The sequence below is a fragment of the Halyomorpha halys genome, unplaced genomic scaffold, assembly GCF_000696795.3.
Source record: "Halyomorpha halys isolate HHAL.00 unplaced genomic scaffold, Hhal_1.1 Scaffold83.1, whole genome shotgun sequence".
Lineage (NCBI taxonomy): Eukaryota > Metazoa > Arthropoda > Insecta > Hemiptera > Pentatomidae > Halyomorpha > Halyomorpha halys.
The window spans coordinates 835,246-850,622 of NW_027115065.1; the positions used below are offsets into that span (position 1 = coordinate 835,246).

A 15,377-nucleotide genomic window follows, 5' to 3' on the forward strand; every position below is an offset into this window, starting at 1 on the left:
AAAAATGTACTAATTGATGAATATTATGCTGCAATCATAAACATAATCAATATTAAAAATTTTATTTTAAGACTAAAATAGAAAATACTCTGTTAGTCCCAGAAACGATCAATAGAGTGCGATAAAGAAATAGTTCTACATAGTACCAACAGATAGCGTTAGTACACTGGTTTGATAACACAGTATTGTCCTTTGGATATGCATATTATCGTGTGTTAATTTTTTTAAATTATATATCTTTAGTTGTATTAGAATTAAAATTCTTGAATTTGAATTTTTTTACTGAGAATATTAAATTGATCTATAAAAATTGAGCATGTTGCATCAATATTTATATTTGGCAGCATAATAAATTTTATTTACATAACATTATCTTTATAATAACAATAATATTCTTTATTTATTCTGGGGATTGATTCCTTTAGAATATTATACAGGCGTCAAAATTAGGCTTTAGAGGCTTAGAGTGAAATACAAAATAAAAATGAAATTATAAAACGTCATAAAATATAATAAAATAATGAATTTAAAAAGATAAAAATGAACAACAATAATTAACAGAATATATAAAATAAGAATAGAATAAATAAAGTGAAACCATATGTCATATCATAAAACATAAGATAAAACACTTCTGATAATAAATAATAGAAAAAAATATAATTAAACTAAAAATAATAAATGGAAAGGTACAATTTCTGCTAATACATGTATTTACAAGAATAAACGAAAATCTGAAATATTATATACAGAAAATATATAAGGTTCAAGTCTATGATGGTGGTTTATCTGGAAGCACTACGTACTGGGAGCGATCGGAAAGGAAGGATTGAAACCAGCGAAAAGCACTGTTGGATAGAGGAAGATTTCGTAGTTTGTTAAGAAGGATGTCTTAGTCAACCGTGTCAAATGCTTTGGAGAAATCAAGGATGAGGATAATTAGGTTTTGGTGTTCCATGGCAGTTTGGAAGTCGTGGATTATTTTAAGGAGAGCGGATTTTGTTGAAAAGCCGGATTGGAGGGAATTGATGAGGGAATGTTCTAGGGAGTTTGAGAGATGGTTTTGAACAAGGCGAATAACAGTGAATAAAACCTACAATATAAATATGACTATATTATTTAAAATAAAAAAGATCAATTATTTTTCAATAGAGCATCTAAGATATAATGAAATTTATAGTTGGCTAGTTATATGAAGAATTAATGAACCAAAAGTGAAAGGATTTTTTTGAGGCAGCAAAACATTTTTAAAATAAACTAGCAATACGCCTTTCTCAAAGAATATTGGTACATTGTAATCGTTGATTATTATTTACATAAGTATATATTGTTGACCGTAAAAATTTAAATATAAGAAGATGGTCAGGGTTGGGGTCAAAAAAAGAACAAATAGTTCATAACTATTTTAATGTCCGACGTTTCGCCCCACTTTGCAGGGCTTCATCGTGGCTAAAAAATAAAAAAAAAATGAGAATATTACAACAATAAGATACAATAAAGTAATTTAAACTAGGATAAATATTATGTAAAAATAAAGTGATGAGTTACATATAAATAAAAGGAAGGAAGACTGATATATTTTATATCAATATAAAATAAACTTGAATAAACAATGATAAGAATAAAAAATAAACAACACTGGCAAGAGTAAAAATTTTAAAAAATACGTAAAATATACAGCTAAAAAAGTACAGGAGATACATACAACAAAAACAATACGGGAAAAATAAAAATAAAAAAGAAGAAAAAAGTAGAGATTAAATAAACGTCTTGAAAGAATAAATATAAATAAAAATAATAATAATTATATTAAATGAGCAAAGAACAAATCAGGATTTTTTCTTCTATTTTATTTTTTTTTTCCGTATTGTTTTTGTTTTATGAACATCTCCTGCACTTTTAAAAAATTTTACTCTTGCCATTGTTGCTTATTTTTTATTCTTATCATTGTTTATTCAAGTTTATTTAATATTGATACTATTTTATGTCTTCCTTCCTTTTATTTATTTGTAATTTCTTATCACTTTATTTTTACATGATATTTATCTTAGCTTAAATTACCTTATTGTATCTTATTGTTGTAATATTCTCAGTTTTTTTTTTTTTGGATTTTAGCCCTAATGAAGCCCTGCAAAGTGGGACGAAACGTCGGGCATTAAAATCCCTAAACTATTTGTTCTTTTTTTTACCGCAACCCTGACCATCGTCTTATATTTGATGATTATTATTTTTTTTGTTTTGCTAACTTTTAAATGCTTAAATTTTTATTTTTCAAATCAAGATGTATTGGTCATTGCATACGAAATGTCCATTTTTATTATTTCAAAAATTCAAAGTGGGTTTTGTGGACTTAAGTTGTTTAATAAGTTTATGTAACAAATTATAACGAACCGAACGAAAATTTTTTTTTTTTAACCTTTTGAAACAGCCGCTATTTTTTATTCCCTCAACCTATACTTGGCAGAATTATCAATTTTGACTAGTAATAATACATAGTCGTCATTAAAGTAATAAAAAATTGGGATGAAATAACTGCCTTCTTTCTAGAGTTGCCGAATCGTTACAGCCGGTAATAGGTAATAGTACAAAAGCCAGGAAGAAAAAAAAGGCAGTTATCTCACCCCAATTTTTGATTACTTTAATGAAAACTAGGTATAATTACTAGCCAAAATTGATGAGTCTGCCAAGTATAGGTAGGAGGAATAAAAAATGGCGGCTGTTTCAATACCTTAAAAAGCATTAATTTTTCAATCGGAACTCTATATCGTTAAAACTAACAACAATAGAAAATTTAAGAGAACATCTTTTAAAGTAGAGTAAATTTGATAAAATGTAAGTCCTAATAGAGCTATTTACGTTCAATAGTTTTCTAGATATAGCTTTTAAAAAGCAACATTTCATATAAAAGTTTTGTACAGAACATACTGAAAGATCAGAAGTTAGTGAATTTATTTTGAAAAATCTATATCTCAAAATACATAACTCTATATTTCAGAAACTACCAACAATACAAAAAAATTTAAATCGTTAAGGAAGAGAAAATTTGCTGAAATATTAGCACTAATAAAGCTATTTACGTTCAATAGTTCTCGAGATATAGCTTTTTAAAAAGCAATATTTCTTTAAAAAGATTAATAGTTAATTAATTATTTTTGAGAATGTCCCGGAATGTCATATTGGTTTCAGTGAACGGTTCTGCAAGTGACTTAAGGCCACGTTTTTAAAAAAATCATTATTTCATATTGTAGCATCTTATTTTCGTTATTATACAATAGACGAATTTAAAACCTAATTTTAGTAAGTTCTGTATTAAAAAAACACAAAATAATCTAATTTTGGTGCGTCCAATGAACAGTTACATTTAGCCTTTAAGAGGCAGTGGTTTGAAATAAAATAATATAATAAAGTGTTTTGAGACTAATATGGATAAAATTGTATTTATTTAAACATGTTAACTTGAGTTAAATATTTTAAATTATATATCGTTAGTTTCATTAGAATTAAAATTTTTGTATTTTAATTTTTTTTACAGGTGTCTGTAAAGGGTAGCACTCAGGTATACTACATTGCCTACCGGTCAGTTCTTGCACCATGCTACCCCATTTTGGGTAGAGGACGCATGTTCTTCTGAAAGAAGAAAATAAAGTCCTTCTTGGGATTAACTTCAATTTTCAGCCCTTCCAGTATCTTCTGTCATAGTTGGCTCCAACTGATTGCGCTGGATATACTAAGAAAAGTATTGGAGATAACACAGACCCCTGGGGTACTCCTCAGGTGAGTGGGACATCTGCGCTGATCCGAACCCTTAATGAGTGGTGCAGGAATGATCTCAATTGAGTAGAGCTGTTCATGAAGATATGTAGAGTTGAGTGAAAGATCTGTCATTTTAAAGTAATGTGATAAAAAAAAAATTTCCAGTTAATATCCACAGTGAGTAAACTATCTATTATCCTCATACTACAAAAATTGTCATATTTTATCAGAGACCAAATACCCGACTTACTCTCTTTGATCATGAATTTTTTTAGACATTTGCCTTTCAAATTGACCTAACTGAATATTTGCCTAAAAACTTATTATAACTGTTTTTATAATTAACATTTTGTTTTATCGAATAGTTTAATTTATCTTTAGTTTTAATATTTCTTTCTTTTTTTGAATTCTTTATATTCATTATATATTTTAGATATTTTATAGTGCACTCTTATTTTTAAGTTCACTTCATACTTATTTAGAATCCATTCGCTCATTATTGTTTATTTATTCATTGTAAATTTGTATTATTATTATTCACTTCATAAGTTCTTTCATTCATTTTGCTTTATTTTCATTTTAGTTTCTTATATATTACAGGAGCGATCCGGGATCAAAGCCTTAAACACTTGGGGGAGAAGAACTAACAGAGAACTGCTTGTAGAGACTGGTCAGTCAATACCTCATGATATGAAGGCAAGGAGGTTAAGATTCCCGCCCATCTTAACCTCCTTGCCTTCATATCATGATGTGGCGCGAAGCAATACATCAGGACACCTCTACACAATCATGAATACCACTATAGTTGGCAAAAGAACACGTGGGAGGCCAAACAAAAGACAAAATGGAAAAAAGTAGTCGGACAATTATTCTTATTATTATAATTTATAATTACTTCTTGAATTAAAAAAAAAAATCATTTTCTCCAAAATTCATGTTATTATTATTCGCTTCTTTCAGTTCACCAAGTTCTTTCATTCATTTTATCTTTTTTTTTTGCTTTATATTCATTTTATTATTTTGTATTTATTTGTATTTTCTTAATTGAATAATTATCTTTAAGGCTAGAAATTCTTCATATTGTACTGTTCTAGCTCAGAAATGATTGTAGTCTACACAATGCCCAAAAAATCAAAAGTTTAACTAACTCATATTTCATTTATGAATGGTATTTTGGCATCATTCCATAGATATTATAATAACATCACATTTTTTGGTGTTGATGACAATTAAAATAATATGTATACATTTAGTAGTGAAAATATGTAAAATTTCATTAATCCATACAAAGGATAAAAATAGTTTTAGGAAATTGAATGCTCACATTATGTCAATAAGCATTGAAAAAATAAAAAATAAGATTTATACTTACCTTCTCAGACTAATATGGAAAAAATCTAACTTGCTGAAAGTGCAACAATTTCAATCTAAAGTACTAAGAATGTTCAGTACTAGTCCTTCCTACATCAGTAACGAAAACTTACACAAAGACTTACAAAGTCCCCAAGTACAATCAAGCATTAAAGCACTATATAAACGGTTTCAGGACACACTAACCCTCTAAGGACTATCAACACGAGACTTATCGAGAAGAGACGTCGTTTACGAAGGAACTGGAATAGAAATCTAAATTGATTTTCAAATTTCAATTTCAGAATTGTTTTGTTGTTTTCTATACAAGATGTCATTCGCTGATTGTAAAATATTATTTACAGTTGTGTTTGAAGTATGCCTTCAACTAAATGCCAGACACACATTCACCTTGGTTGGGTATTAGTGGACTGTATAACTGAAAAATAAAACATGATTAAATGAAATTAGAATTCTATTGTCTAAGTTACAGGTGGTGTAAGGGGTGACCGAAATAAAAGATTAGGAACCAAGGCTAGGAACCATAGATAAAAGGCTAGGAACCATTCCAGTAGATCTACTCACTCATGGTAGATTTTACTGATGAATGAAAAAAGAAGAATTTACTGCTTCTGACAGAAGACAAGATGACTCGCTCATCAGCCTGGGTAACTTCTTCTCACCACAGAGAGTGCTAAAGGAGGTGAGTCCTGAATGTTAGCCACATGGGGCGCTAGTATTGCCTACATTATGGCAGCCCCTCCAATTCGACCTTATGGTTGCTGCAGGTTACCCGGAACAGTTGTGAAAAAAAATAATATAAAAATAGGGCCGTCTGTAACTCGGGTTGTTGAGGCACCATGGTTTGAATAGGTTAGTCACCTGTAGATACGACACCCCCCACCGTATGACAGAAGTGACCAGCGAGGGGTCAAAAGAAAAGTCATGAATAAAATAAATAAATAAAAAAAAAAAAATTAAATTGAAATGTTATACTATTTTTTTTTCATTTATTTTACATATCTTTCATCTATTGTTTAAACTCCCCTACAGTGTTTTTAATATCGATGATGGAGTAGTTATTCTATCATACTCGACATCAGAGCTGAGGTTGTGTATGTGAACTGGAAAATCTGAAACATAAATTGAAATAATTTAAAATTTATTGTTTAAAGGTATCTGATTAATGTATAAATGTATATACATAATCAATCTCATAAACTCAAGAGTTTTTAGACCGAACTTGATAGTGATGTAGAGTTCGTAACATCTTTCTTTTCCAGTCCATAGAACTCCATTGGAAAGAAGTATTTTCAATAAAGGATTCTCAAAGGGAATTTAATTCTAAAATGATTTAATATCTGTTTGTCGCGTAAGGTCCATAGGGAAATGAAATATTTATGTGTAGTTGTTAAAACCTTTAATTAAACAAAGAGGACCAGAAATTAATTTTATTTTGTAATATTTGAGGGGATTTTGGGCGTAAGAGTTAAATTAAGACTAAGCTATTGAATATGAAGAGAAATATATTAATTAATCAACAACAAATATACTTTGGACCCACAGAAGCTTTGTCCAGCTTGTGATGGAAAAGCCCTGGAGGGTTGCTTCCATTTTTTTGACAAACTGCCCCACGTATCATGAGAACCGAATAAAATACATGCCGAATCAATATTAGTCGAAATCAGTTGTATGAATTTCTGTCTGTACCCTCAGAATTGGGCATTAAGCTGTTTTTTATATATGCAATGCAAAACCTTTTGCTTAGAGCAGGACACCTATCGTCCCATTAGGAGATTTTGTTTAATATTATTAAACATGAAGTGACGTTTTTGTTTTGGTTTTAACGAATGTGGATAGCCCATCTTGGGTATATTGTTTGTTATTAGTTTATTAAAACGATATTTAATTTATCATTTTTGTAAAATGACTACAATTGATTATCTACTTCAGGCATTATCTTCACAGGCACCATAAACAAATAAATATATTATTATTATCAATCTATCTATCTTGGTAGCTACTTGGTAAAGCAATGCACTACTAACTCCACGGACCGAATCCGGCTGAGGCAGATAGTTATTATCTGTTGTCTGTAGCCATTGAGTCAGCCCTGTGGATTCGGGAACCCTCTGGGGGTCCACCCAGCCTCATGAAGTAGGTAAGCTTAATTGGGTAAAAATCTAGCGGTCGAGTGTGATTCTGACCAAAACACCTCCTTGCACAACCGTTGGTCTAGTAACAGAACTTCCTTACGAAGTACTGAACCACTCACCCTTCATGGATTGTAGTGATACAGATTCGATCAATTATAATCTTCTATAAATAAAATAAATATGCTTAGAGCTATACCGTATTGGTTTGCAATACTCACAGACATCAAAGTCTCCAAAGATATCGGGTACATCTTCAAAGCAGTGAGGGTAACTCCTTTCTTCGACCTGATCATCATCATCTGAGCCGCCTTCCTGAACTTCGTACCCGCCTTGTACCAGTCACTGCTGTAGATGGCGAAATGTAGGTCCGAGCTCTGTCAGTGAAAATAAAACGTATTTCTTTTAATAACTGAGGTCCATGCAATTTATTATCTTAAACACTATCATTCTCTCTTGAGGATACCACAACCTGAAACTCCTGAAAACATTAAATTGGCCATTCTAAAAATTTTCAATGCTGAGTACTTCCCGGAATTCATTTTTATTAATATAAACTCCAATGTTTCCCATTTTTTAATTTTTTTAAATTTTTAATTGCTGTAGGGCAAGACGAGGGTTTACGACGAAGGGTAAAACCTTCGTCTTGCCCTACAGTATATTTTAATAATACCCCACTTATTCCTGTTGAACAGATCCGTTACTTAGGACTAAATTTGGACAAACGACTGACATAGAATCCTCATACAACACTGAAAAGACAGGAAACTGTTCGTCGATTCCGACTATTACAACATTTACTAGACAAACGGTCTAAACCAATCCATTACAAAAGACTGATCTACATGACTATTATAAGGCCTATTTGGCCATACGGAGTTGAGCTATGGGGCTCCACTAAACAATCTCCTCTCGAATCCAATCCTTACAGTCCAAAATCCTTCGTAAAATCCTTAGTGCTCCTTACTTTGTCACAAATCAAATCATCCATCAGGACCTCAATGTCCCCTATGTTGCCGATTTGGCCAGAACCAGATACCAGTCCTTCCATAATAAACTTCCCAACCACCCAAACCAACTCGTTTCTAACCTGGCTTCTCATTCACTACCTAATAATACTCCGAGGCATCTGAAAAGAAGATGGCCTCAAGATGTTCTACTTTACAAATGTTTTTGGAGTTCTATTAATGGGTAGATTCTCCACATGTTTATATCATGTCATAATATCACTTACAGCAAATTTACTTGATATGTGTATATGTATATAGTTGTAAATATTAATAAATAAATTATTAAAAAAAAAATTTAAAAGTGACATTTCGGAATTCTCAGACTTCAGAGCTTATTTTCTACAGTTTCAATACGATAGCAATAAATAATAATTAAAATAGTATATTTATTATTTATACACAAAAAAAAAATAAGCTGAAAGGTATGTAATACTGACCCATAAAATGGTAGCATTTATTGCATTTGAGGTGAAAGCAAGAATATGATGTAAGTGGAATTGGGGAATTTGGATAATATTATTTCACAACAAATTTATTAATGAGTTCATAATGTTTCGGCCTAACAAGCCATCTTGAGATACAAATCTGCATGCTTTGTGGTGATGTAGCATGACGTAACATAATTAAATAATGTATAAAATATGAGACTATGTATTATGCATAGTTTATATAATTATTTAACGTAGGTTCGATATGAAAAGATGGTCGAGGGTGTGGTCAGTATTAATACACATAAAATAAAAGTATTTATTTTTCTCGACGTTTCGTCCTGAAGTTCAGGCTTTCATCTGAGCTCAAAAAAAATTTTAAATATGAGATAACAATCTCAATTCAGAGAAAACTATAAATGAATTATATTGGACTATTACCTTTATAGTCCGGGTAACGGTCAATAAAGATACAATCAGGCAGCTCTGACAAAGCACTGCAAAATAGGACGAAACGTTGGTTAACAATAAATAGGTTTCTTTTACTATTTTGATAGCTTTATTGACCGCCACCCGGACTATCATCCTACAATCTACTTTATATGGTCACCTATATACTCCCAATATGAATAAAAAATAAATTAGGTTAATTTCGTTTTGTACTATCTGCTTAATTTATTCATTTTATTTTTACTGTTCTCTGAATTGAGGTTGTCTCGATTTTTATTTTCAGTCCTGATGAATACCTGAAATTGTGGTCGAAACGTCGGCACAAATAAATAGGTTTAACATAATTGATGATAGTAATGTATACTCACAGTAATACACAGCAAGGGATTTTGTACCTGACGATGGCTTGATAGGCCGAAACGTAGTAAAATCTTTACTTAATTTGAGATAAAGAATTACAATCTTAACTTAATTCTGATAGCGGTACTTTTTAAGAGTTATAACATCTTAAGATGTTATTAAGTGTCATTTCATTATTATTATTACTTTTTGCATTCGAAGTGTACTGTTTTTAAATGTTTACACTTGTTTAATATCTTTACTAATATGAAATGGTGGTATATTTCTGGTTACGTAGGCATAGTTAAGATTAAATAGCCTAGATCTTAGCATACACATGAATTTTATGAAGACGTATGTTTAAAAATATTGGTAACGTAAAATTGGCCAAATATATTGGGTTACTATTACACAGAGCGACCATGATGGGACATATATACAAAATTTATCGCGGTAAATACATTTATGATATTTATAATGATAAAATAAATAATTTTTTCCCTCGATCTTTTCCTTTGTAAAACAATATGGGTATTCATAATGTTGTGTTAAATGTAAAATGTAAAATGTTTTACCATGTTAAATATTATAAGTTTAGAATTGTGAGCAGCCCTTTCTAAAGTCATGTTAAATGTTAAATGCATAAGAGCTCCTAGCGGATTTTCCGAGCAACTTGTTTTACAACCTTTCTTTCCAAAACGTCATGTCATTGTTTACTTCTACGTTTTGATTCATTATTTATTATTGTCATCTATTGCTTTATTAGTTATTAAAACATTCAGAACGATACAAACATAAACTACGAGCAAGTAACCTAACACGACGACTAACAAAATGGTGACGAGTTCAGCTGGTCTGTTGCGTGACGTCATTCTCCATTTAACTGACCTAATAACAGACTCTCAACCATGCTATATGTTATATCGTTTTAACAGGAATTATTTCTCCATTTAACATGAGTTTTTCATTTTTGACACGCTTTAACATGTTAAACTAAAGATCATGAATACCTATAATAATCATCTATGTACTAAATACAATATATTTTAATTATTTTTAATCAATTTTATTTTATTTTTTCACATGTGTATATTTGTGTTCCTTCTTCTTCTATACACTCAAAGCCATATTACAATTAACCTACTCATTCAACATATTGTGACAATATAAGAACACACATGTTATCCGTTACACGAATTAAACGAAAATTAAAAAAAGTCATCATTATATAGCAATATAGGAATAAATAAAAAACAAAATAATAATATTTTACAAATATATAAAAAACAAACAATACTTACAGCTTCCTCAAGGTAGGAAGACCCAAAGCAGAAAATGGAAACTTCTAATCCCTCTGATGCCAGGAATTGTAATGATTTAAATACGAACATAGGATCTCCAGTTTTGCCCTTAAATTATTAGCATACGAAATTAAATTATTAGTTATTTAGAACAGTAAAAATAAACATAGAAATGAGGCTTATATAAGTCCATATACAAATTTTTTTTTTTAAATAAAATATGTGAGAATAAAATGGTCCTATCAAAACAAATAATAATTTTAACCTTTTTTTTTTTTAAATATTTATTTATTGGTATTTACAACTGTATATTATAATACATTTAGTAAATCTGATTTAAGTTAAATTGGAGTGTATAGAGAAATTACCCAACGGTAACACTCTAATGACATTTTACATCAGCTAGTCTCATGGCCATCTTTTTTCAGGCGCCCCGGAGGATTGTCAGGAATGGGAGAGGATGCAAGATTAGAAACTAGGGGGTTTGAGTGGTTAGAGAGTTTATAATGGAAGGAGTGATATCTGGTTCGGGCTAGATCGGTTAAATAGGGAACATTAAGGTCTATATGTATGATTTTATTTGTGACAAAGTAAGGAGCATTAAGGATTTTACGAAGGATTTTGGATTGTAAGGATTGAATACGAGAGGAATTCGAAGGTTTAGTGGAGCCCCAAAGCTCAACTCCATATGTCCAGATTGGCCTTATTACAGTCATGTAGATCAGTCTTTTGTAATTTGTTGGAAGCTTAGACCGTTTTTCTAGTAAGTGCAGTAATAGTCGAAATCGACGTGCAGTTTCCTGTCTTTTCAGTCTGGTGTGTGGATTCCAGGTTAATCGCTTGTCCAAATGTAGTCCAAGGTAGCGGATCTGTTCGACAGGGGTAAGAGTAACATCATTAAATGAAACTGTAGGGCAGTCGGTAGGTTTACGACGAAGGTTAAAGGTGATTTGATGGGATTTGTTGGAATTTATCTTAATCCTCCAATTACGACACCAATCTTCGAGGGCTGTGATATGGGATTGGAGATTTTGGAATACGATTAATGGGTTATTATGAACAGCGAGCACACATGTGTCATCGGTATGCGTGGTGAGGATAGTGTTAGGATTAGTTGGAATTTTAAACTTAAATTACACAATTGATTAAAATTGGACATATTGATAGGGAGGTAACAAAACAACATATTAGACATGTTGATATGGTCCAAAGAGGTAATGTCTAATATAGAGTATTGCTTTATGCAGAGATAGATGAATGCACCAATAGTGAAAGACAACAATTTAAATAATATAGTTATAAAACAATTTTAATTATATAGATGACATGATTTAAATATGTTAATTGCAAATATGATTACAAGAATTTTAAATATACACATATAACTTAGATAAAAATTGTTGATAAGAATAATTTAATTTCAGGATTGTAAAGGTGCATGAGTATGGGATAATTGTTCAAAACGTTGAACATGAAAAATATATAATAGGTTATATTCTATTTAGAAGTTTTTCACCTCAAGAATTAAAAAAATAAATAAATAGAATTAAACTTCCTGAAAAGAAAATCCAGAAAAAATAATTTCTTATTTTTTTTACAATTGTTTAGGATGTATTAATTTACAATTTATTTAAACTTACGAACCTGGAAATGCTTCGCTAATGCTAGATTTAAGGATTCTAAGTGTAATCTTGGTAATCTCAATTAAATGCTACAGTTAGTAAAACGTTCGGATTAAAGAAAGTATTAGGAAAAATGGTGTAAAAAAATCCAATAATATAAATATACATAACTACTTTTATTTTTTTATATTTTATTGGAAATTTGATAGTATAATGTTTGAAAAAAATAAAAAAAAATTTTTACATCCCCAGTAATGATTAGTGATAATTTACTTTGTTAAAAATATTATATTGTATAAATTGGAAGAGGATAGTTGAACGTATGAAGTAGATTGTAGGAAGATAGTCCGAGTGGCGGTCATTAAAGGTATGAAAATAGTAAAAGAAAACTATTTGTTGTTAACGAACGTTTCGCCCCAATTTGTAGGGATTCGTCAGGGCTGCCTCATTATAGTACAAAGGACAGCTCCCTTGTCAGTTTTCTTTTCCTATTTTGATACCTTTATTGACCGCCACCCGGACTATCTTCCTAAAATAATATTGTACATTTATAAGTAAGAAAATTATAAATAAAAAAAATACTCTTTGTATGGATTTATTTAAAAAATTTTTAAAAAGAATAAGTTCACCGACTCCCGGTTACCGACAGTTAAAGGAGCAGTGATCTACAACTTGGGAAACCCAACCACAACCCGAAGACTGAAGCCCAAGCTGCTGCAGAGAATCCTAATATAAGTTCTATATTTATCAGTTCTGTTATTGTCACACTAAAATTTTATTTTATTTTAATTTTTTTTCTCTTCATCTTTTTCTTAATTTTTTTTTTTATTTCTCATTAGAATTCAATTGTTTATTTTGTTAAATCCATAAATGTCATTGTTTTTCGTATTAACTATGCTCTCATCTTTTATTACGAATAATTACTTTGATCAATTTATTGTATCTTTTTTTTATTAATAATATGTATATAGTTAGAGGTATTTTTTGTATGCCCCCATAATCAATTTAAAAAAAAATGTATCTCTTACATTAACCATCTAAGGTCGGCATAGCGGTATTTAATAAATAAAAAAAAATAAAAGTCCACAAACAAAATTTGTACTATACATATTTCTACTATTAATTAAATTAGTTTTGCAGAATCAAATGATTTATGCAATATATATTATGTATTTCTAATTCCGAAAAATATATTTTGAACACGTCAATAGGAATTAGATTATCGGTTATTGAAACTGTAAAAATGTTCTCTTTTGATTTTCACAGTGATTACAATTACTTGCCTACAGATCGGGAAGTTAAATATGCACTTTACGCATATGCACTTTTATTTGAAAACAAAAATGTTATAGCCTGCTGAGTTTTCTAAAATAAAAAAAAGTATTATTTTACTGTTATAATTTTTTTTTTAGTAAAGGATACGTAAAGAGACAGTGATCAGAAAGCTTTTTTTGTAGTTATGTAATTAGATAATATCAAATTACAGATATTTTTATATTTCAACTGAGTTTTTAAACAAACTTTTGAAGAAATTTAACTGGAAATATTTGATACCCGTACAAACTTTGACCAAATTCAAATGTTTTGGTACGCTAGAAAAGACCAATTTTCTCTCCGACAACGATAAATAAAGTATACATTTGCTAAAAAATTAACCATATCTTCCAGGTATGCCCATATTTCATATCACACTTCAATATCTCATGATTAAACCCGGATATTTCTAACACTTAGAGACGATGATAAAACAATAAAATCAGTATTTTGATTTTTAAAATCAAAAGTTCACTGTTACTAATATATCAGACGAAAAAAAAATATAACAAATGTAAGCAAATATAAACAATAAATTAATGGTGTTGATGACCAATGGCCTTAAAAAAAAAAAAATAGTATACATTTGCAAGATTTGAAAGCAATAATAATTCACTGGAATTTATTTTGAACAATCATAAATCATTAAGCATTATATCTCAAATTCAGATTGTCTATGTTGAATAATATTCGGAATATTTTAAGGCATTTTTATAGCTACATAAAGTCAAAGTCATCGATTGGTATATATCAAATTATATATACCCATGGTTTTATTAAATTATATATTTCCATGATATTGTCATATATATATAATTTTAGGATTCTTACTTTTTTCTAAAAAAAAAATATTTTTTCTTGTTCTTTTAGATAATTTCACTGTCAATGATATTACCCTATATATACTACATAAAATATGAATATTTTTTATATAAAAACCCTCACTGTCCTTCAATATTAGTAATTCAAAATTTTAGGGTTTGTGACGCCACCAAAAACGAATATTTGCTTTTTCCTAAAAACATTTTTGCTAACCAATTAAACTGCAACCCTCATTATTATTATTATTTTTTTATTTATTTTATTATTTTTAGTGAATTAAACAATGACTTGATAGAAGTGATAAATCACTTCTGAGCTTCGCGATAAAAATGCTTAATTTTTCTTACAACCTTTTTTCTACGGGAAAAATTGGGCCAGCCTATAATTTTCCTGGGAAAATCTTAGCAGGGAAACGATTAGCAGAATTCCCTATTACGTATAAAGTACCCAAAAACAAATATTAATTATTATGTATTAGATATTATAGCAAGAATTGTTATCAACTGTTGCAGGCAGTCTATTCTGCCTTGGTCAAATTTTATCTTAGTCAATATTATCACCAACCTATTATTATCACAACTTATTATAATTAATTAGTTTACAATGTCTACTACATTCCATAACTTTACATATCACAGTTACTTTATATTTTATTACAGAAAGCAATGTAATGTTGATAATTGAGACTATATGGGTATTTGTGTTATAAATAAGAAACAAAGTTGTCTCAATCAAGATATTTAATTATTTTTTAATATTTATTGTGTATTAATTTTCACATAATCTGATTTTCTATTTAATAATTCTACATCTATTTATTATTTATGTATTTTTT

The 15,377-nt window shown here is 29.5% G+C and overlaps 1 protein-coding gene across 2 annotated transcripts in view; it reads right to left on the reverse strand.

Annotated features, from left to right (window-relative positions):
* Nucleotides 1–6,101: 6,101 nt before the first annotated feature.
* Nucleotides 6,102–15,377, reverse strand: part of LOC106693004 (odorant receptor 10-like) — a 46,615-nt gene continuing 37,339 nt past the window's right edge. The window contains exons 3-5 of one of the 2 annotated variants that reach the window (XM_014439303.2): nt 10,785–10,892; nt 7,478–7,633; nt 6,102–6,236 (exon numbers count right to left, since the gene is read on the reverse strand). In XM_014439303.2, the coding sequence (XP_014294789.2) occupies nt 6,183–6,236; nt 7,478–7,633; nt 10,785–10,892 (318 nt within the window). In that variant the 3' untranslated portion in view covers nt 6,102–6,182. The remainder of the gene's footprint in view (nt 6,237–7,477; nt 7,634–10,784; nt 10,893–15,377) is intronic. The other variant, XM_067052151.1, reaches the window with a different exon arrangement.